At 39.8% G+C, this 24,749-nt stretch overlaps 2 protein-coding genes across 3 annotated transcripts in view; both read right to left on the bottom strand.

Moving 5' to 3' along the window:
• NOTCH2 (notch receptor 2) overlaps positions 1 to 24,479 on the bottom strand; it is a 164,005-nt gene extending 139,526 nt beyond the window's left edge. For both annotated transcript variants that reach the window (XM_030824712.1, XM_030824713.1), the window contains exon 1: positions 24,122 to 24,479. In XM_030824712.1, coding sequence (XP_030680572.1) covers positions 24,122 to 24,194 — 73 coding nt within the window. In that variant the 5' untranslated portion in view covers positions 24,195 to 24,479. The remainder of the gene's footprint in view (positions 1 to 24,121) is intronic.
• LOC115837636 (putative neuroblastoma breakpoint family member 7) overlaps positions 1 to 24,749 on the bottom strand; it is a 655,832-nt gene that overhangs the window by 233,155 nt on the left and 397,928 nt on the right.

Below are 24,749 nucleotides of genomic sequence, written 5' to 3'. Positions count from 1 at the left end.
TGACCAGTGTAACAAAAGAATCTTTCACTGCATTTGCTCAGTGAATCATTGTCTTAGCTAATAGCTAATCCCCACAGTCCTGGGCTTCCAAAGTCTGAAATGAAATAAACCATCTAATTTATTTTTCTTACTTTTAGTTACATGTACTGCTCAAATTTGGTTGATATTGCAGAAGGCCCATACCAAATCCACAACCCTTGCATGCAACAGTATCATTCAACAAGGTTCTGTAGGACACTCTGGTAGATTCCCCCTTCTACTGCTCTGTCATTTCTAGCTTACTGGCTAGTTAAGGCGGAAAGTCTTTTAAAAAAAAAAAAAAAAAAAAAACCTTTACCAAGCCCTAACTCTAGATTATGAACCAAACTAATCATTATATGGGTGGGAAGGCTTAATATCTTCAAACAAGGATTTTTACTTATACCAACCCAGACAATGAAAGGGAGAGCTGTTAGTTCTCCTTAGATAAAAAACAGTATTCCCTCTTAAGGAGAGATACAACCTAATTCACATATATCTTCTATCTTCATTTTTCTACCTCAAGGATACAGTTTTTTAATTGAAAACTTTAACTCAAAAATTATTTTGCAAAGGGATATTTGAAACATGGGGAGTAAAAGACAATCTACTAACAAAAGAACAAATATCTTAGACATTAAACTCTTCAATTTACATTCTGGACCAGTGGTCTGCGAAATTAGGTGTGTGTACCCCAGAAGTAGGGGAGGTGTAAGACCATCCACTGGGGCACTGGAAGAAATTTTAAAACATCTCCATATTTATGGTCTAAAAAACGTGTAATAAGCTTTACTTAGAGTTAACATATGCATATATGGTTTAATAGCTGGACATTTATATAATGCATAAATATGTACTTGAAGAAGCGTTCATGCTTTAAAAATGTTTTTCTTGGGGTATACATTTTTTAAAGGTTTGAAGGTTCCTGCTTTACCCCCAGATTTTACTAAGTAGGATACATATGCGCTCAAGAGTAGACAGTATGCCAGAAAAATGCAAAGAAACTGGATAAACCTGGTATATCTTCCTGGCGTCTCTATTTCACTCACTCTAAGGTAAGTGACATTCATTCTTCCCTATAATCAGGTGCTTTGGAAGACACCTCTGGCTAACATGTCTTTAGGATAAAAGAGGCCACAAAATGACGGCCTGGATTCTGGGTTCTATGCCTGGCTCTCTATCATCTAGCCATCTGACCAAGGGCCAATCACTTCACACTTCCAGGCCTTTCCAGCTCCTTCCTACTCAAATTTTGCAATTCACAAGTTAAGTTTTTCATCCCATCTTCAGTTGCTTCATGGCCCTGCACATGTCATTCTTCTAATTAGAATGTAACAGCCATTCCTCTCCACCAATCTCAGCCTCCTTTCCGCTCTCCAATGAGGCCTTGACTTTGCATTCCCTCAGCTTCCCATGATCTGTTTATATGATGTGAAAGGGCACTTTCTGGAAGGTTCTGTAAGTGTTCTCAGGTTATTACCAGTGCCCCCCAGTACTTCTGGACAGACTGTAGAGCTCCTTTGGCTAAAGTGCTTGAGGCAGCATTCTGCATGGGGGACCAACATGTATCATCACCTGACCATGCTGAAAATCTACAGCCTGGCCCCTGATCCAAATCAGCAATACGCTAATATTAAGGAAAAAGTAACAGAAACCAAAACCACCCACCTAATGAAGATATATGATCTAGCAAAAGAAAATGAGGCTGAGAACATCCACAGGTAAGCCAGGCTATGAGGAACATAGCTCTGAACTCAGCAGGAACAAAATGAGGAACCGGGGAGAGTACAGAGAAGTGTTAACTCACACTGGTAGGATGCCCCTTCTCACTCAAAACAGCTGAGTTCATATCCCAGGCATGGCCACTCTATCAAAATAATTAGTAATTAAACAAGTTAATATATGCAACATGCTTATAGCTTGGCACTGTTAAGATTATTACCCTCTTTCCTTCAAGCACAGCAGAACTAATATGAGAAATGTCACATCTTTATCTGCAGACTTTGGGGGATCCAGGGCAGAATTTTCACCTACTCAGAGCAGGTTGAGATTCAACTTCCCTTTTCAGGTTTCACTGACATCCCTGAAGTTTCCATAGCATATCTGCCATCATATGGAAAGATAAAATTCAATTCCCAGGCATTCCCAGGTGCACTTCTAAGGAAGTGGTATGGTGTGAAGGATAAAGCAGTGGACCAAGGGCTAAAAAGTCAGACATCTGGCCTGGCACAGTGGCTAACACCTGTAATCCCAGGACTCTGGGAGGCCGAGGCAGGTGGATCATTTGAGGCCAGCAGTTCAAGACCAGCCTGGCCAACATGGTGAAACCACGTCTCTACTAAAAACACAAAAAAATTAGCCGGGTGGTAGTGGCACACCCCAGTAATCCCGGCTACTCAGGAGGCTAAGGCAGGAGAATCGCTTGAGCCTGGGAGGTGGAGGTTGTGGTAAGCCAACATCACACCACTGCCCTCCAGTCTGGGTGACAGAGTGAGGCCCTGTCTCAAAAAAGAAAAAGTCAGTCATCCTGTCTTTGTACTGCCACTGACTATTTTTGTGCTCTTGAAAAATTACTTACCTTGTTTTTTTTTTGTTTTTGGGGGGGTTTTTTGTTTTTTTTTTTTTGAGATAGAGTCTCTCTCTATTGCCCAGGCTGGACTGCAATGGCGTGATCTCAGCTCATGGCAGCCTCCACCTCCCAGGTTCAAGCGATTCTCCTGCCTCAGCCTCCTGAGTAGCTGGCATTACAGATGCACGCCACCATGTCCAGCTAATTTTTGCATTTTTTCAGTAGAGACGGGGTTTCGCCACATTGGCCGGGCTGGTCTTGAACTCCTGAACTCATGATCCGCCTGCCTTGGCCTCCCAAAGTTCTGGGATTTGCTCAGTGAATCATTATCTTACCTTTCTAAGGCCTACAGTTTGTAATCTGTTTTTAAAGTGATTAGATGGCCTATAGTCCCCTAGCCAAGAAAATAGTAGCTTACCAACATGTTTTACTGTGACCTACAGTGAAAAATATATCTTGTACCAGACCTCAATATTCACATATGTACATGCATAGCAAAAAAACAAAAATTTCAAGAAACAATGCTTATCCATACTATGTGATACTCTCTATTCTACCCTTTTTTTCCCCCAAAGTGCTGTTGGAGACCTACCAAATTGGTTTCATGACCCATTTGTAGTCATGATCTGCAGTTTAAAAAACACTGGACTAAAGCATGCAGTCAAGAATGTGGCTTTGCAATTAGACAGACCCAATACCACTTTTTTTTTTTTTTTTTTGGAGACAGGATCTTGCTCTGTCATTCAGACAGATGTGCAGTGGCACAATCATGGCTCACTGCAGCCTTAACCCTCTGGGGCTCAAGCAATCCTCTTGCCTCAGCCTCCCAAGTAGCTGGGACCACAGGTGTGCACCCCCACTCCTGGCTAATTCTTTGATTTTTTATAAAGATGGGGTCTTGCTATGTTTCCCAGGTTAGTCTCAAACTCCTGGTTTCAAGCGATCCTCCTGCCTCAGACTCCCAAAGCACTGGGATTACAGGTGTGAGCCACCAAGCCCAGCCCCAGCACCATTTTTAACTAGCTGCATAATCTTGGGTAAACTACTAACCTTTCCAAAATACATCTTTTAAATTAAGACTAACACACCAGGGTTTTTTCTAAGGATTAGATGAGATAATGTATGTAAAGCGCCACACTGTGTCTGACATAAAATACACACTCAATAAAAAGTTATAGTGACAACTAATAACGTCAATATTATTATTAAATTCAAGAATTCCAAAAGAAAGTAAATTAAGTGGAAGAAAGCAAGAAAGAGGAATAGGCTCACCTGTAAGCATCAATAACCAGTAGGACTGTTGTCAGGTTAACCCAGGACTACGCTCACTGAAATTCCACAAACAAAGGGGTTTTGCTTACTTTCTTCACAACATCCCCTCGCAACTTAAGCAATGCCCAGCACATAATAGGTACATATATTTGTTGAATGGATGAAAACATCTGGAGGCTCACCTCTATGCAGTGGAGGTGTTGTGAAGAGATTCCGGCAACGCCTGCACAGCACCCCTGCTCAAAAATCCAAACAGCTTGAGATTGCTGTAAGCCAGTGACTCTCAAAGTGTACTTCCCCAAACAGCAGCAGTATTATCTGGACACTTTTTAGAAATGCAATCTACCAGGTCCCACTCCAGACCTACCAGATCAGAAACTCTGGGGGTAAGCCCAGCAATCTGTGTTCTAACAAGTCCTCCAAAAGTTGATGTGCACTCAAGTTTGAAAACCAGCATTACAAACTGTGATGATCTAGGGACCAATAGCAATTCCAGGGAGCTACATGTACAGCCAAAGGGACTCCTGCAAAGTTTATTGATCCTAGGAATTAGTTACTTACCTAGTTCAACCCAGACTTCTCAGAGTTAGCTGCAACTTCCAAGGAAGTTACCAAGAATTGCTTCTCCTCTCTGCTTCTCCTTAGTGCACCAATAAAGCCTAATTGGTGCAAACTCTCTGAAACAACCACTCTAATATTCAGCACAAAGCCTGATTCCTAAAAAAAATGCAAAACCTATTTGTTAAATGATCTTTTATCTAAGCACATTCCCTGGGCTCACACTATCCATACCAGAACTTCTGGAATGCAGGCTTAAGGTGTTTTTTCAAACTCTACATTAGTTCTCAAAAAATGAACAAGGTCCCACAGCCAATCTGCATGCAGCAACTTTGCACCAAAGTTATAACAGTACTGATCTACCAATACCTTGCATTTGACTATTTGCCAAAACAACAAGACCTTATTTAGCATCAATTTTGTGTACATACACTTCAGAAAGAAGATAAGCAGATATTAAAGATAACCAGATATTAAAACTCCAAAGTTAAGGTTTGTAATGTGTTGATAAATCAAACAACACATATTTGTATCACTAGATTGAACCCAGTAATTTCTATAGAATCTTAATTTCCCAAAAGGTACCTTAATCAGGCTCTAGTCAAACACAACAAGATTTAGAAAAAAAACAGTTTTTTACTGAAAAGCAGGAAAATATAACTGTCTTCTTTCTACTCTGGTAAAGGATTTCTAAATATACCTTCCAAGGGCAAAAGGGTGCCTTTGAAAAATAAGAAGATTCCTTATTTCTGTCAATAGAATAATGATCCAGTTATATACCAAAGAGCAGATAGAAGACCTGGCTTTGGAGTCATGTGACTCTGCATTAGATCTCATGGGGTCTCTGTCTCAGTCTCTACAAATAAAAACATGACCTCGTCTCTATAAAAGATACAATGCACATAGAAGTGTTTTGCAAACTATTATATATTATCTTCTCAACATGCAAATTTATCCCTGTGAACTGATTCTTTCCCTCCCACTCACAGTGGCCAAAATAATTTATATTAGAATGTGTCCATAGGTGGCTTAATAGCAGTTGTGACAAAAGTGTAAACTAGAAGAGACACTGAATATTTACATACACATAAAGCAGCATGAAGCCACAGAAGGCTTCAAATGACAAAGAAATGAGTTAGAAAAATCACCCACAGTATACTGGCCCTTCCTGGTTTTGGCAAGGATTTCAGCCAGAAAAACATGGTATTTAAAAAGAAAAATTAATAAAAAGAAAACATAAAATGAATTCTTTCAGAAATTCACAAAAGGTTATGTTTAAAAAGAAGTTTGGGAACAAGGGGATGCAGAGGGCTATGTTTTTTTCAGGTCTGACTTATCCTTTGCTATGGGTACACTGTCTTTTTATGTGGCCTCAAAGAAATAGTTGAGCCATTATTGTTGTTGATAATGATGAGCAGATGCTGATGGGATGATTGCACATCAACAGTTCTCAGACTCAGGTCTTGTGTAATTGGGTGTGTCAATCTATGTCACTCCACAGATGGTTATTAAACTAGTTACAACTTCCCTAAATCTTTTCACTAGATCTATGCAGCATTCTGGACAGCTATTCCTTGCCAACTGAGATTAGGCACTATTATAAAAAAAAGTTTTGAAAAAACAATTCCAAGGTCTATTCCTCCTCCCCCCCCACACACATACACACACACACACACGCACGCACACACGCACACACACACACGGAGTTAAATCAGAGATGTTTAATTCAGACATTCAAATTTTTGAATTTGAAATTTAAAATTTTACCAAAGCCATAAATATTCCTTTAATGCAGTGAATGTAAGAAATCTATTAATTTCAACCTGTCTTGAATAAAAATTATAATATATATATAATTTTCTATGAAAAAATTGTATGTATTTTGGATAATCTATGTACCTCAGGAGCAGCCCTTCTATCAAAGCTCTTCTCAGGATGGTGGAGAATGGTGAATCTCAGCTCTCACAACATAAAACTGCCAAATTCTTCTTAGTGAAAGAGCTGTACAGCCCTGATGTGCTAGATAAAAGTGGCCTTCAGAGAAGAAGCTCTCCACTGACTACGGGGCATGGTCAAATGTCCAGTTGGATTGCTGTGAGAGTCAAAATGATCCACTTGGCATTTTGTTTATATTGAGGTGTCAAACCTTTAACTAGTTGGCCACTCCTTACAGTAAGCTTCTGTACACTGGACAACTGAAAGAAAGTTTGTTAAGAAGGCTCCCTTAAACAAAAGGTACAACTTATAAAATACACTGTTGTGGAAAGCCAAGTATAGCTTCATTATCATATAGATGTAAACAAGGCAGAGTCTAGGCTAAAAATAAAGTGTAAAATGTGAGTTTGTTAATTTTTCTTTCCCCGTGAACATTTGGCAGAGTTACAACTTCAGCCATCATACATTTTATTCCCTGAAATGTATCAGTTACAGTTCCCACAGACTCTAGATACACATTTCCTTGTGGGCGTATGTGTAAAACTACCATAACAAAACATTTTCTATTTCCTCATTTTGATTAAAAGGAAAGAAGAAATGCTAAACTGCACTTACATAAGTGACAGTGCAATAGTGACACACCCATCTGTGTACACAATTTGTATTCGGTTTAAATTTAAAGTTATAATGATAAGGTGAGAAATGCTAAGAGCTAGGAAATAAAAATACATTTAGAAGCAGCCTATGTTGTATGTTCTTGAGAAACCTTAAGGAAGCTTTAAAGAGCAGCAAAATCACTTCAGGACACTCAGGAAGAACTATGGCTTGAGACATTAAAAATGGCTGAGAAAAAATACTAAGAAATATTAAAAATGCCTGTAAATGAGGGTGACATTATAGACCCACTAGCAGGACATATGGAAGTTGTGATGAGTTAAGCTGAGTCAGACACATATTCCTGCCTATTTCACATTGGATCAACATCCTGTCTAGGAACCAGGGACAACTGATTAACAATGCAAGCACAGAATAGCTTTAAGAAAAGCTAACTGACCCATCTAGGGAAAGAATACTCAAATTCTGCTCCATTACTGTCATGCTCTGATGCAGCTAACCAAACAGAAACGAAGAGAATCCTTTCACATCATGAGAAATGAAATTCGGATTTAGGGACATTATAAAATTATGTGGTATCATGAAATAAGAACTGCTCTGGAAATCAGAACCTGGGTTCTAGCTCTGGCTTTTCCATATACTAACCATATGGTCTAAAGGAATTCCCTTAAGCTATTTGAGACTGATTATTTTCATCTGTAAAACTAAAATAATGTAACCAGCCCTCCATTCTTACCAGAGTTCATTTGTGGCTCAAATAAGATCATGTCTATTAAGGTGATCACAACCTAGAAAGCATTATTTAATGTAAAATGTTATTTTATAATAGTACAATTCCCAGTCTAAAAATCTGTGAAACAGAAAATCCTTACCATCTAACCCAGAAATGATAAATGATTACATGATTCAAATTAGATCACAAACACCTATATTATTATTAGATCCATTCCTCCAGCCCAAATGGGAGTGGTAAGTATACGTTGTTAGACCAGTGTAACTAACTTCAACGACTTTTTGTTTTGTTCTGTTTTGCAAATCCACCCAAGAATGCATTAACTTCAACAACTTTTTAAAAACAATTTCCACAATCCTCTCCTTGTGTCTCAACCATGCTCAGGAATTACAAGTACAATAATCTCCTCAACCTCCCCTAGCCTTTCCTAGCTCAGAAATCTGACATAGGCCACTTTGCATGCCTGATTAGGTAAGCTTTCCCAATGCTGAAAACCAACTGCTTCTAACATTTCAAACCTGATTTCCATGAAGACTCAGGGGTGAAAGACAGAAACAAATGATCCAACCAAATCAGTTCCTCCTTATTGAAAGAGTTCTTCATCTTTAATCTGAAATCCTAAATAATTTTTTCTATGAATCAATTGCTTCTGAGATGAGAGGTACAAGGCACTACAAACTATGACCACGCAAAAGATTTTTAAAAGCTTTTGATTCACAGTGAGTTAACCTACAAACTTGAAGTTACTAGACAATAGTACTTTTAGTCTACTCTTTAGGTTATCCATAATCTTGCCTTGGCCATGGAGCAGAGGCTAAAGGGAGTCATTAAAAGAAATTGAAACAAGGTCTAGAGACAAATGTTCCCAGACTATATATTCCAAAGGAGGAATTACCATGAAAGTAATGAACTTTAAAGTTCAGGGGCCCCTACACTCGGGTGCCTATTCTGTGCCCAGAACCACACAAGCACAATTAAATATGTCGCTTTCAATCTTTACAAACAATCCTGCAAGTTAGATATTACTATTATTCCCATTATATAAATATGGGTACTGAGACTTAAAGAAGTTAAGTGGCTCATCTAATATTCTTAGCTAGTACAAATCAGAGCCCAGTCTCTCTGATTCCAAAACTCAACAGTTATGCTAAAGCAAAAATCAAAATGTAGTAGGGAAGGGTATCTAAAAGTCATTCTGAGAGATAATTAAAAATAAATAATGTTTACTGCCACATCTCTTTTACCGTCTTTAATATCCCTTGGCATCCTCTCCTTCATCATTCAACTACTGACTAACACAACTAAAAACTAAGGAGGAAGCCCAGTATGTTTGAAAGAACCCACATGTCTGAGCATGCACGTGAAGGACTGTGTTTTAAAATAGCAGGGATAATCTAAGATTAGGTATTGGTGTCAAACACACTTCTCTTATCTATTCGTACAGATGACCACCAGTTTTCACTAACAAAAGATATGGTAATAAGAAAAAACAAATCCACAGAAGAGGAAAAAAACAAGGTTGTCTTTATGCTTGTTCTAATGTGTAGAAATGCTACCCACAGTTAATTCCATAGTTCCCAAGCCAAGACAGGTTAGTACTGGGTAATTTAATAATTGGCTATGTCCATTGTTCAGATGCTGAGGCATTCCAATCATTTTACATGGTCTCTTACATCACTTTCAGAATGGTACCATAAGAACACAACTGTACAGTCAAGAAAAAGATATTTGTAACTAAAACGGCTGGCATCAAACATTTCTGAACATAAATCTGGCTCTGAATTGCTAGTTAAAATCTCTCTCAATTTTTTATTAAAAAAAAATCCACACGTTCATTCCTGGTCTTAATCTACTAAAGAATTTCTTTTGGGATCGAAAAGTAACAGGAAAGAATGCTAACCAACTTTCCTTGGATTACAACAAACATAATTCCATTCTTCTTCCCAGTTACAAAAAGATTTAAAAGAACTACAACTCTTCAAAATGGAAGTTTGCAATTTAGATCATTCTCCTATTACGCAAATGTTCATTCAGAATTAAAATATTGTTTTAAAAAGTAAAATGTAAGTCAGTTTAGCATACAAAATGTTCACGTTAAATACAAAATTACACTATCTAAGGGACTACAGGATTCCACCAGACAATGGCATTATTTATTACGGTTAAGCATGTTGGCTTTGGATCAGGAAAGAGGGGTTCCAGTGGCTGCTCTTTACCATTGACTGGCTAGGTGATCTGGATGAACATTCCTTAACTTTTCTGTAAACAAGAATCCTAACATCTATTTTAAGGACTAAAGGAAACAAAGTATTTTGTCCCCAAGCTTCTGTCACATCATAAACCCTCAGAATATGGAAGCTACTGATAGTCACATAAACTTCATGAAAACAGAAACATTCATCTGTTTTGTTCACTCTATTAACAAGGAGGCATGACCTGATCAGTATTCATGCAAATACTTCCAGTTCCTCCAAAGTGACATTCATATTTATCTATATTAACTACATCCAAATTCTGCTATCCTTCGTGTATACTTCTCTTTTATTGTAAGCAGCTTCGGCTACTTTTATGGAAAGATTTAAATTATTGGAAAATATTTTAAGGGTATTTAAGTTAACATATGGACCATTTACATATTCTATAAACTGTGTGCTTACACATAATTATAAATATCTCAGACTGTAAAAGAAAACCTTCCATAGTGTTCCCACAATGGAAAAATAAAGTCTTAGAAATAATTATAGAGGGAGCAGAAGGGAGTGGCAGGTAGAGGATAACTTACTAAATCTGCAGAATAAAATTTGGAATTTTTTCTTAAAACAAAACAAAACAAAAACCTGACAACCGTTTGTTCAAGGCTGCCAAAACTTGAGGAGAAGCAAACTGTCAAGGGAAACAAATGTTAAAATATACAGCCCTTTTCTGAGAAAGTAACTCCACCAGTCCAGGCTAATCCAATTCTGAATCACTAATGACACCAGACCTGCTGGGTTGTCTCAACTACTACAAAGAAGTCCAAAGGGACAGGCAGAGGTTCACAGGCAAATTATTTTGACTGCTGTCATTGAAATTTTAAATACAGCCACACCTCTCCCCTCCCAACACCCTTTCTACTCCTTTACTGTTGTTGACTGGCACTAACCCTTCTCAGACCTCAAAAAACAAGGGCCGACATATTGATACATAATTTGAGTACTGAGCATAGTGGAAAAATCACTTGACTAGAAGTCAAGAGACTGGATTCTGGCCCCAACCCTGACCCAGCTCTAGGTACTGGGGCCAGTCACTTTGCTTCTTTGGTTTTCTCTCTTTAAAACAAGGATGGATTAGATGGGTGGTTCCCCACCCAAGATCCCAAAATCTCCAGGAGCCCCTGAGGTTGTAATAAAAGACAATGGGATATTTTTATTATTTCAAAATGTCTAACAGAGACAGTTCATTAACTGCTTTAAGGCTAATTAAAACACCAAGTATTTTGGCTTCACATTAGTATTCTGCATGATGACACTGGATGGCATGTGATTATGTTTGTCATATCATAGGAAATTCAGGAACAAGAGTGTTAGACCTGATATTGTTCTCAAAGCTGTACCCCAGAAAATCACAATATCTGTACTAAACATAACATCCAATCACAAATGTGTGGTTAATAAAAAATGGGAAAATGATTTAACACCTATCAATGCAATTTGCATAATACAAGCATACCTTTGTGATATTGTGGCTTCAGCTCCAGATCATCACAATAAAGCAAACAGTACAATAAAGCAAGTCAGAAATTTTTTGGTTCCCCAGTGCTTACAAAAGTTAAGTTTACAGTATACTCTAGTCCATTAAGCATACAACAGCATTATGTCTAAAGCATAATGCGTATACTTGAGTTTAAAAATACTTTATTGCTAAAAAATACTGACACAGGGACATATAGTGAGTATCTGCTGTTGGAAAAATGGTGCTGATACATTTGCTCGACATAGGGTTGTCACAAACTTTCAATTTGTAAAAAAAAAAATAAAACAAAATCTGTGAAGCACAATAAAAGGGAACACACAATAAAATGAGGTATGCCTATAGATAAAATCTCCCCAAATTGAAAGTGTACCTCATTAAGGGAAGAGACTCAAATATGAAACCCTTAAATAATTATTAGATCACAGGAAACCAGTGAACAATCCACATGCTGCAAAGATGATGTTCCTATTTCCTCATGAAGGTTCCCACTCATCCACTTTTGATTAAAGAAAAGTGAATGCACCAAGAAGCCAGTCTATACTGCAACATAAAATAACACCACTACCAACAATAACTACTATTTACTGCACTTTTACTATGTGCCTGGTACTGTCCAATGAATCTAACATTTATTAACTGATATTATCTTCATAACAACTCCAAAATATACTGCTACTATCTTTATTTTTAAAATAATAAAATTGAGGCACAGCATGCTTCAGAAACTAGCCCAAAGACATGGGGCTAGTAAATTTAGAGCAAGGCTTGTATGTATTCCAACCTTCTCCCCACCAAAGCTGGCATCTGCCTTTCAAAAAGATGTCTCCATAAATACAAACAGGAATGCCCCAAGCAGAGCCCAGAGGAGAAAGGCCATTGCTCCTGACAGCAGTCCTCTGAAGAGTTCATCACCGTGGCTCTTTTCGGCTTAAAGATTCATCCTTAATGGGAACTCCCCTCTTTTCCCTCCAAATTATATTTGCTTGTCCTGGTAATGGAAATCAACTGATAGAAGGTTAAGAGCCATCAATGTATCGGTCAGCTAATGTCCATCCATTTCTTACTTATTCAAAAGATACAAAAGAGTTCTAACTGGCTGACCCTTCAAAGAAGGTAGTTTTTTAAATTAATTTTTACTTATACATATCATAAAAATAGGCATCTGCAGTATCCTGGAATGAATGAGGGTTATGGAGACAGATCTAGCTCTGAATCTTGACTAAGCCGCTTACTAATTGCATTATCCTGTGCATGTTAGAAGCCCCAGTTTCCCCAAATACCTATCCCTGTCTCTTAGGGTTGTTGCAAAGTGTTAAGTGTTTGAATGTACATAAAGCACCATGATTTATTGCAGCGGCCCTAGAGCCTGACAGGGGTTTGAATCCTGGCTACACCCCTCACTAACCATAGGCCAACATCCAAGGCTGTGAACCTAAGTTCCAAATTCCTTACCTATAATGTAGAAAAATATCGTCTACTCCAAAGGATAGCCATATGAATTAAATAAAGCAATATTTGCAAAGCCCCTAGCAGAATGACAGACACATAATAAAAACTCAAAAAAGAAAAAAAGAATCTGATGTTTAAAAAATCAAGCTGCAAGGACCAGGCACGGTGGCTCACGCCTGTAATCCCAGCACTTGGGAGGCTGAGGCGGGCGGATCACCTGAGGTCGGGAGTACGAGACCAGCCTGACCAACATGGAGAAACCCTGTTTCTACTAAAATTACAAAAAATTAGCCAGGCGTTGCGGTGCATGCCTGTAATTCCAGCTACTTGGGAGGCTGAGGCAGGAGAATCACCTGAACCCAGGAGGTGGAGGTTGTGGTGAGCTGAGATTGCGCCATTGAACTCCAGCCTGGGCAACAAGAGCAAAACTCCATCTCAAAAAAAAAGAAAAATCAAGCCACAAGTTTAAGTACCAGCTCTATCACTTATTATGTAGGGGTAAACAATGTATACAAGTCACCTAACCCCTGTGAGGCTCCATTTCCACCAAGTTTGTGAGGATTAAAGGAGACCATTGTGTAAGAATACTCTATAAACTATAAATTTCCAACAGAAATGTTGGAGGTTGTTTCATTCTATAGAAGTAATTTTTATATTAATTGTATTCACTGGTCCTTCCAAACAATATCTTCATCTTTAAAATGGAAAAAACTGAGGCAGAGAAATGTTGAGCCATAGAGGGAAGGCTACTGGTTTGAAATGTAGGGTGGAGACAAGGGCTGCGCCAAAATAAATTTAGACCAGGACAAAGAAGAAAACTTCTGAAAGCTTCAAAGGAGAAAAATGAGAATACTCATCAACTTATGTTTTTAATCAACAGCTTCACCTGCTGGTTAAGCCTCTCAGTGCAGAGTCTGGGCATAATAAGTCTCTTACTTCCTCCCAGAAACAGTATTAGACTTCAGACTGAGAAAGAACTTCACTATCAAATCTCTTTTCCTATTCATAAATTAATTTTGGGATGGGGCACAGAAACAAAGACCAGTGGACATAAATTTGAGTCTCAGTCTAACTGGCATTTTCTGAACTACACCATTTTAAAAAAAAAAAGAAAATGTTGTAATCCTTCAAATAGGTTTCCTTCCTTGGTTGATCAGAAATGTCCTCATTCCCCAGGTCTCTTCATGCTAAATATGGTAATAGCTGGCAGACAGCCAGCCCAGTAAATTCCAATGATACTTAAGAAAGCATTCATATGGCCTGAAATTACTCTGAACCAAACACTTGAGACCTGCAGGGCTTCAGTATAGAGCAGTTCAGCTGGAGCAACGAATGTCAAAACCAGCGGGGTGCCTTAAAAACACACAAGCTTAGAAAAAAAGCCATCTACTCTTCTTTATTGCTACATTCTTTAGCAACAACATTGATCTCCTACCCACTGTGCACACAGCACTGCACTAGGGCAGTGGGAGGCTGGACGGAGGAATGGAAGAAACAGGTGGTGTCCATGGGTTGCCAAAACAACAGGTTGCTTCAGTCAGTTCTGTCCTACAACTAATCAATTTGGTGAGGAAAGGGGGAGAGAATCTTAATCATCTTGTTCTCTGACCAAGCTAACTGGCTAGACCCACTGTACTGGCATTTATCCATTAGGTCAAAGTGTCAGAATTAGCAATGCATGGTAGACATAGCATTAGTCCTGCCTCTCAGGGATGTTAAATGCTTCAAAAATCTTGGCTACCTAGAAAAGGAGGACAGGAGCCGATTACCCCTCACCGACCCAAAATCATGTATTTGACTCCAGAATACACTGCTTTCTTCCAACATATTTATTAAGTATTAAAGTAAATGTAAATTTCCTAGACACATACAGCTGAAAGCATGCTGATTTATGATACAGTCAGATAAGAACTTTAAAGTAGCTATTGAAAATACCAGCTAACAAATGAATTAACCAATATCATTAGAAACCAAATTAAAAAAAATTAACCTATGAAATGAACAATTTTTATATCAACATTGGTAGCAATTTGACGTTATGTTATATACTGCTAATTATTTCCATACATATTGTGACATATTTAAGACAAAAGACTAACACCCTTAATATTTAAAGAGCTTTTTCAAATCAGTAAGAAAATAATTAAATGAGTAAAAGACACACTTTACCAAAATAAGTAGAAAAAAAGGCAATACAAACGCCACTGATGATATGAAAAAACATTCAATATCACTGTAATCAGAGAGGCAAATTAAGATTAAGTAATATTTACCACTTTTCAAATGGTAAAGATTTTTAAAAATAAAATCCAGTGTTGACAATAGTATATTATGTGTGTGCGTGTGCATATATACATATATATGTATATATACATATATATGTATCTGTAGATCTGTTTATAAACTAAAAATAAATATATATATACATATATATACATATATATGTATATATATATATATAAAATAAATCAACAGCTTTTCTAAATCCAAGGGTAAAAAAACCAAAGCTGTATACCAAAAAATTAATGGCGGCATGATTGTGGACATTTTATTTATGCTTTTCTAGATTCTTCAAACACCCTTAACTACTTTTTCAAACATAATTACTTTTTATATTACAAAAATAAAAAAGTCTTGTAAAGGTGCCAGAGAAAATCAGCAAAGTATAAATATGAGTTAATTATGTGTAAACATAAGGAATAATTCTGTTGCTATGTAAATCTACCTTAAACTGTTTCAATGTTTGTTTTTAGTTAACAACCATTTTCCTTAACTCTCTTAGAAAGAATATGTCAGAGGAGCCACTACATATTATTACTTATTTTAAATAGTAACATAATGCCAAAGACTTGCATGATTCTCAGGATACGGTCTTTTCCCTAAAATTCCTCATGAAGATTAGAATGCACTTTAAATGTTGTAATAAAGTAAATGCCCTTAATGTTTCTAACTAAAGAAGATCTAGCAAATAAATAAAGCCATATTCACAGCAAATAAAAATATAATAAAATAATCAAAATATACATGTCCTCAAACTTCAATGTGTCTTAACAGCGTCTGAACCAAAGCATGTGTAAGGAAAGAATTAAAAAAAAATGTCTTTGCTGCTTACCACATTTACGATTTAGAGAAGTTAATATATCAGCACTATCTAGTTTTGTGATTATTCATAGTTAGAAACTCAACAGATTAGCTAGTAAACAGTATTCAATTATTCTTATTTGAATGTTGGTTACGTATACCAATAGAACAACCTCTCCCTGCTAGGTACCAGTTAAAATAGATTATTGAAAATATTTGAGGCTTAAAAACTTCCAGAATCTTCTCACAAAAAAAAAGATGAAAATAAAAAGAGATGAAAAAGAAGCAAACAACAATTTTAAAACGTGCCTGCCTCAGAACAAGGCAGTTTACTTTAGAATGTAACCACAGCTCCTTGTACAACACCTTATTCAGCAAGCACAACTGTATTTTAAAGGAATGCCATTTGTTAAAAGACAACATATTTAGGATACAGTATCTAACTCCAACCACAATATTATCATCATGTTTTCCTTACTTCACAAAATACACACATATATTCATCATGTGAATAAACATATATAAGGGTGAGAGAGCTACTCTTAACCCAGAAACAGGTTCTGCAACACCCATAGATCCAACCTGTCTTTGTGCAACAATGAGTCCATCTTGGCAAGATGTTTGGCTGATGTATTCAAATAACCCAGAGTTCTGCCGACTGCCAGTATCCTGCAGAAGGAACTGACTCGGAGACCAGAAACTGCCCTAGGCAAACCTCCAGGGAAAGGTGCTTCAGTCCAATGGGAAGAAAAACCCGGCCCCTCACTGCCTGGCCAGAGGACCCAGGGTACCATGGCTGGAGCGACGTAGCTCACCAGAAATGCAAGAGGGGCAAGGGATACTAAGGTGAACCCCCAAGAGCTTGTTCAATCATACCTAGTAAAGGCCAAACTATTGGGGAGCTAGTAGAACAGGGTTTTGCCAAGACAAGTACAAAAGGGTGAGGGAGATATTAGTATGATTAATCAATGCCACCTGAGGCAGCAACTCTGGGTGTGTCCACACCACACTTCAGTCACTGCCTGGCTGTGACGAGAAGTTTCTTCAGCCACTGCCACTGAGAACTGCATCTTCCGAAGAAGATATTTCCACCATAACTTGTCCTAGTTCAGGCTTGGCATCCGGGACTAAGAACGCAGCACTCTCTCTTGCCACAAACCCACTAACAGACATAATAGACACCACAACATGTGCCAAATTTATATTTACACCCTCACCAGACAAAGGGGTTTTTGTCTTTTCCCCAAGCCAAGTTCTAATACTTCTAAATTACAACACAGAAAGAGGAAAATGGCAGACAGCTCATGACAGCAGACAAGCCCAGCAAGGGTGAGCTGGAGGTCACCTTTCCCCAGTGGTATTAAGACCTGAATTTTACTCCCAAGACCCTATAGCTCCAAGTCACCCTGACTGCCGGAAACTGCTTTCAGAGAGCATCGATAAATGATGAAATAACTGTATTTCATATTCCTAACTGTGTGCTTATCTGTCTTGTCTCCATGATGATGTCAGCTCCTTGGGAGCAGGACCCAGTAGAATACCCTGTACTTGCTACCACATGATGCCAAGGGAAGCACACAAATTAAGTGTGACAACACACCACAATGCTCCCCCAATACACCACTAAGACAGCAGAGCTACAAAGACAGTAGATGTTAGAGCCAAGGGCTAGTGATTCTACCAGTGAATTACACGGAACCTATATATTTACATACACAAATTAATACAATAATTCCTTTGCTTTTCTTATTCCAAGTTATGGCTTTATCATCCCCCTTTCTTGGCTTTACTCTCCTTTTTAAGACCACAATGTATGTTCTGCCATACAGATAATATTCCCCTCAAAAAGGAGAGACAGGAGAAAAAACAGATCTACGGCAAACCTTCTACCACTACTAATGATGCAGTTTGTCCCGTCTCAAGCCTATGAGCATATCCTTTCAGATCTGAAGCCACTTCCTTCTTCCTATCAAGGACAGTAATATCAAGTGTCTTTGTGAGAGGAGCAATCCTGTACCCATTCTTGCAGATTATTTTGTTCTGCTCAAGAGGCCCTAGATTCCTCCTTTATTTTCCTTTCCTTATTCCATTTGCTGCAGCAGCCCAGAAACCCCATAAAGCAGGACCGCCAGGAATGAGTGACCTTTATATCTCTCCACACTAACACATCTGAGGGAAACTGCTGACACCAAATATGTGTTCATGAGCTAATGAAGCAGAAATCCTCAAAGGAAGCACCATTTGCAACGGCTGAGGACAGAACTCTTTAGTGGACACCAAAAAGGCTGTGGAACTCCTATGCATTCTAACATCACAGGTAACATTCTAATGGAGGAATAAGGAGGCTTCCAATAAAGTCATACAACACAAACAGAAGTCTGAAAACGCTGGATTTTGCAAATTTCTTTTAAGACAAAACAAGCAACTTTACTAAACTTATACCATAGCAGCTTCCTCCTCTGTACTGAGGCCAGCAAGTAGGAGGCATTTCCAAGGGGGAAAAATGACCACAGGATCTAGCCAAAGCAACCTGTCTCTAATACTCTCAAAAAACAAACAAACAAAAACAAACACCTTGATTTCCCAGATTCACTCTGCAGTGATTCTAAAACTTTCCTAGTGTAAGAATCACCTGGCTATTTCTTAAACACACAAATTCCCAGATGACATTCCAGATGCACTGAATCAGAATCTCCATGAGAATACCTGAGCTATTCTTATCATAAGAGAGGTTAGGGAAACTCTGCTCGATAAATGTTATTCTCCCACCAGTGCCCACCTGTGCAGGGAGGTATGAAACAAGTAGGGCTAAGATGCTTTACCTGAGCAATCACCCCAGACATGTTCCTCACTGGGTTTGACTCCTTTTATGGAGAGCTGGGTGTCAGCTCAGTAAAGTCTACAAATAAGCACCTCTTTGGGTCCCTATCACCTGCACAGGTCTCAGGACGCTTGAGACAAATTTCTGAGTAGATGTCAATGAGGACAAGTCATGAGGAGACAGATTACAGCTGAATATAAGAAGATCTTTCTAAGAATTAGAGCTGGCCAAAGATGGAATAAACTGCTGTGGAGAGCTGTCTACCACAAGAGATGTTCAAGAAGAGAGAAAACATGGTACCTCTTGACCAGAATGTTGTAAACATCAGATCCAGCATGGGATGGACAGAAAGACTAGATGAATTTTAAAGTTCCCGCCAATGCATAAGTCAACAAAGAGGAAAATTTCAGCCACTCCTTAATTAATTAAAAGAGATAGCAAAAAAAGTCTGCAGGTGGGGTCAGCTTTCAACTGATCCTATTTCTTCAAAGGAAAAAAGAACATAGAAACACACTCCCACTCACCATCAGCCTCTCCTATACAATGTTCTAAAGGTGGGAAAGCAGGATGCTGTGACTAAGACCTGCTGCTCAGTTGACTCTGAATTTGGGGCACATGCCAGACAAGTTCTGTAGTACAGAGAAGAAATGTGTGTAGCACAGTCCTGGCCCTCGAGGAGCAAAATCATGTGGCAGAGACAACTCAACACCATGTGATTCTCTCAAATATTTATTCATCATATTTCGCCTTTACTTTTTGTCAGTAGGGTATTCAGGGGACTCTCTTGGTTCAAAAAAAAAGCAAATATACTTTACTAAATGTACATATTCTCTCAGTCCAGTACAAGTTTGCAATATCCAACTCAATGAAAAACACCTCAAAAAAAATCATCAAAACAAACATAAACTTAGTTAACTCTAATTTTAAAAATAGTATTCCAAAAATGACTAGTCCCCAAAATGACGAAATTACAACAAGGTGTGACTATTCTGGACAAAATAATAGAAATTGCTGGCCTAGTAATACAGTAATACAGGAAGCAGTGGAAGCAAACTTGAGTGAGAGGCAGGGGGTAGATGGCAGTGCCTTTGAAGTGAGATTCCAAAGTCAAAGTGACCTTTATAAATTGCAGAAGTGATCAGAAAAAGAAAGAAAGAAACCCCCCACACAAAGAAATTCAAAATTACAAGTTTAAATGAAACATCTGGGGAAGGGAAAAATTTGGTTTTTCCCCAAATGTAAGGTAAGCATGACTCTTGCAAATACTATTTTTAAAATGTTTAGGAGTACCACAGTTGTCCAAAATAAGAAAATGGCTAAAAATAATTGTTTGACTGAACAAATATTTATTGCGTGCCTATTAGATACCAAGGCATCATGCCAGGTACAGGGGTAGGGTATGGGCATTAGAATAAACACATAAATGAAAAGACACGATTCCTTCCTCATGTACGCATTAACAATAAGCACTTGAGGATGTTATAAGAGTTTTTGTGCACATAAGCGCATTTGTACACGAGATGGAAGCAGTGTGGACAGTGAATGAGGCACTGGACACCAGAAGAAAGGAATTCTAGTCTCAACTCTAATTGGCTCTGTGACCATGAACAATGAACATTAGAAAATGGAGGACCAAAACAGTGGCTCTCCTACAAGGTCACCAAACCAATTAATAACAGACCTGGAGAAAAATTCTGGTCTTCTGGCTCCTAGTTCAGTGATCTGTCCAAAATACTACACATATGGTAGACTGACAAAGAAAAGACCTTTTGGTTTCAAGTCATTTGCAGAGAAAGGGGGGGAAACAAAAACAGGAAAATCAGGAAACAGTGGAAGGAAAATTAATAGTTCAAATTTAGGCATTTGAACTGAGACATCAAGAAAGGAAGCATGTAACTATGGACTGTGAACACAATATAAAGAAAATGATGTAAAATTTCTTATATCCTTATTCAAATAATGCCTTGCAGCTTTTTACTCTAAAATCATTGTAGACGTATATAGATAAAGGGTCAAAATATGACATATATGAATGACATTTAAGGAAAAAGAGATAACAGAAGAAAAGGGAAAAGGAGAGGTGGTGAATTTATAATATCCAAATATATGAAGCCCTTCTAAAGAGTCAATGCAGACACACTGCACCCAGATAAACAGAAGAAATGACATTATATTCTATAGCTCTTATGTTAGCAATTTTAAAATTCCTGAAGTCAGAAGCATTAAACACTGGAATGACTAAGGTTACATTCGTTATGGAAATTTCTTAAATTTAGAAAGACCTCATACACACACCTGAAGGTAAAAAAAAAAAATGTACTTAATCAGTGGGTTGCAACGAAGTTACTTGTCAGAATCACCTGTAAACCTTGAAAAAACATGGATTCTCAAACTTACCTTATCAGAATCCCTGGGTGCTGAGTCCAAGATCCACCCCAACAGATTTTGATGTAGCCAGAACACACAGCTTTTTTCAGGGAGGAGGATCACTAGGAATGGCATCACAGAGTGGGAACTAGATCAATGCAAATTTTGTGGGCAAAATAGAATTTCTGTGGGTGTGATATTTTTAAAATGTATTGTAAGGCTGCTCTGAACCATCCAAGCATATCCCACTGAATTTAAACATTCTCTAAAGGTCCTGAAGTCAGCAACTACAATCCAGGTGAACCAAAAGTTGCTCCTCTATGTCACAGAAGCCTACAGGAAAGGCAGTAGGGTGGGAATGGAGCAGAGAGATCCCAAGAAATTATGGGTAAATATTTTTTAAATCTAAACATTCAGAAAAATAAGAGAGACTAGGAATCACTCTCCTCCTCCTCTCCACCACACCAAAAAAAAGGAATAATAAGAAGAAAGTGAAAGGAAAAATAGTTTTAGGTTAAATTTCACCTCCATCTGAAAGAAAATTACTCCGATTTTGTTTAAGCAAGAGAAGAATTCAGCTGAGAAATTATCTAGCAGGCAGCAAAATCAGGGAGTCACTTCCCATTGCAAAGCAAAAGAAAACGAGGAGCAAGAGGATGGTCCTGGATAGCTGTTTAGACAATCAGACATACTGCTGACATCTCCTTGCCTCAGAAACTCCGTGATGTTTAAATTAACAATTGGCCACAAGCCAAACACAGGAACACTCAAAAGTTTAGAAGGGTGTGCTGTAATTGGTACCTTAGCAAAACACAATAATAAATTAAGAGGATTCAAGAAGCCTTCACTGTAGACTCTAAGAAGATTTAGGATTTGTACCAAGAAACAGGCTTCTACATCTCTTCTATTGCATTAGTTTAGCATCTAAAGAACACCTGTCTAAAAATCAAAATATCTAAATCCTATCCTTTGAGTCAACTTGACTAACACTCCACTTGACTACCTAAAAGCTAGCTAATAATCGCAGCACCTCAGCAGAGCAGAGGTGGAGGGCATAGTTTTATGCACCGAGATCCTATAATAAAAGAAGCCCTATGGGTCAGAGTAATCCCATTTCTGACATCATATTGTCTAATACTTAATTTTGCAAATCACTTTCCAATCATATTTATTATTCCCTACAATTCTCTAAAGCAGGTTATTCCTTTACTCCTGCTTCATAGGTGAGGAGACTACATATCATGAAGATTAAGTTATTTACCAAAACAAGTTAATGGTAGACCAAGGATTATGACTCTCAGACTGTCTCATTGATTATACTCCTCTCTATCCTAAAGCTACACTTAAAGCTTTCACTCAAAGAAAAAGGAAAAGCAAAAACACCATAATATGCTCTTTATTAAATGCTTCAGAAACAACAGCTCTGCTTCATCACTACAAAGCCTCCTGGTCTACTTCTGAAATTCTTAGTGACCTAGACGTGTACGAAATTTGAACTTTCCAAGAAGTATCCAGTTGGTGCTGAACAACCCAGTACTGTTTTCAGGTGATAAATAACCTTGTTCTCTTTTTAAACATCTGCGATTGACATGTCGACTGACTGTTAACAATGAACAAAGACTATATTTTTCTGAAGCTCATCATCTTCCTAACCTTAACTAGTACATGTAGTTCATGTACTAGTTTTTTGGTGAAGGTAAAAATCTTTGTTCAGATTAGGCTCAGAAAAAGAAGGGGCTCCTTTCCGTTCAACAAACATGCACAAGACACCATCCCACTGGGAGCATCAATCTCAGAAACAGTAAAACACAGCCTCGGCCCTGAAAGGACTTTCTGAACACCTTTGGAGTGTCATCCGTTTAATATACATTATTTTAATTAATCCTATTAGCTGGATAATTTAATTCCCATTTTATTGGTGAGTTCATATAGCACAGCTGGATTGGAATCCAGGATTACAGAGCAGGGCTCCAAAGCCCAAATTATTTCCAATAAAGAGTCTGAAGAAATGTAGAATCTAAAAGTGTGGGTGGGATGGGGAAGATATGATTTGATTCCCTTTCCTTGGTCCAACCGTGTTAGAAACATCCAACCATAAAGAAGCTTTCTAAGGAAGCCCTTTGAATTAACGTATCCACTTTTCCTCACCCGCCCGTGCCCCACCCCCAGCCATGCCAAAGGAGCAGCAAATGCTGCTGCCAGGTTGGAGGAATTGGTGATCGTCACACCACATTCCTGGGTCTGGACACAGCCTGAAACAGCAGCAGAGCTCCTCGCCTCGGAAAGAATAACAGCAGTTGAGATTTTTAAATCATGTGCCTCAGCATGCAGCCACACCAGTTGCCCTACTTCTCCTGCCTCCACCTTTCAAAGACGCGAGCAGCACACGCGGCTCCTCCGGACTTTCGGTGGGGTCGGAGTGTCAAAACTCAGGCGCGCCGCAAAACCCCGTCCCCATCCAAACCAAGCCCATACACCCGGCCCATGTGCCGCCCCCTGGCAAGGGCGAGGCTGGCTGCGAAGGTGCAGGCCGTTTGGCTTGGCGGCCCTGCCCCCGCTCTCCACGCCAGAATCTGGCATTCCTTCGCTCAGCTCCTCCGAGGCCCGCCGTCGGCTCTCGCTCGACCCCAGGAAACGCGGAACCTGAAGGGCAAAACTGCCCACCTCCCTGCACCCTGGCACTAGGAAAAAGGAGTTTCTGAGACTTGCTGCCGGCCTCCCTCCTGCCGAGGAGGCGTGTGACGGGTCTCGGGCCGCGGGGAGCAGAGGCGGCAGGGAACGCCGGGGGTCAGCGGGGCACCACGGGAGGGGCCCCCGGCGATGTCCAAACTCGGGAATCCAGCGAGTGGCCTCGCTCCGCGCCGGCGGCCGAGCCTGGCCTTCCCACACAGAGGAGGACCGAGGGGGAGAAGGGTCGCCCCAGGTGGCGGCCTCGGGCGCCGCGGACAGCGCCCCTCAGCCCGATACTCACCACGCGCAGGGGCCGCGCAGCACAGCCAGAGCGCCAACAGCGCCCAGTGCAGAGCGGGGCGCAGGGCGGGCATCCTCTCGGTGGCCTCCGCCGCCGCCGCCGCCGCCTGGGCAGATCCACATGGGGAGGGGGTCCCAATAGAGGAGCCCCACTCTCTCCTCCCCTCCTCCTGCTTCAAAGGCTCAGGCCCTGGCGCTACGCTCCGAAGCCCAGGCGCAAATGCCTCGACTCCCCGCGCCCCGAGTCCGCCGCTGCTCGGCCGCCGCCTCAGCCGCCGCCCGAAGTTTGGCTGAAACTTTCTCGGGTGTGCAGCGAAGCAGCCTCGTGTGTCCTTCCGCCTCAGCCGCCTCCTCCCACCGCAAGCCCCGCCCCACTGTCGCCGCGGCCTCGGCCCCGCCGCCTTGGGCACCCAGGGGTTTCCCGCAGGAAGAAGCGCCGGCCCGAGCTCCGCGCGGAGGGATCTACTACGAGTCATTGGCCCCGACCGCATCCCTCTCCAGCAGCCCCGGGGCCGCCTCGCCTTAACTCGATCACGGCTGCAGCGGCTCACTGGCTTGGCCAGTGAAGAAGGGGCGTGGGGGTGAGGGGGGTGGGGTAGGACTCTGAACTTCAAGCACTGGAGTTTGCC

Source organism: Nomascus leucogenys, chromosome 12 (assembly GCF_006542625.1).
Source record: "Nomascus leucogenys isolate Asia chromosome 12, Asia_NLE_v1, whole genome shotgun sequence".
NCBI lineage: Eukaryota > Metazoa > Chordata > Mammalia > Primates > Hylobatidae > Nomascus > Nomascus leucogenys.
The sequence above is the reverse complement of the archived record's forward strand: the minus strand, read 5'-3'. Positions and strand labels throughout refer to the sequence as shown.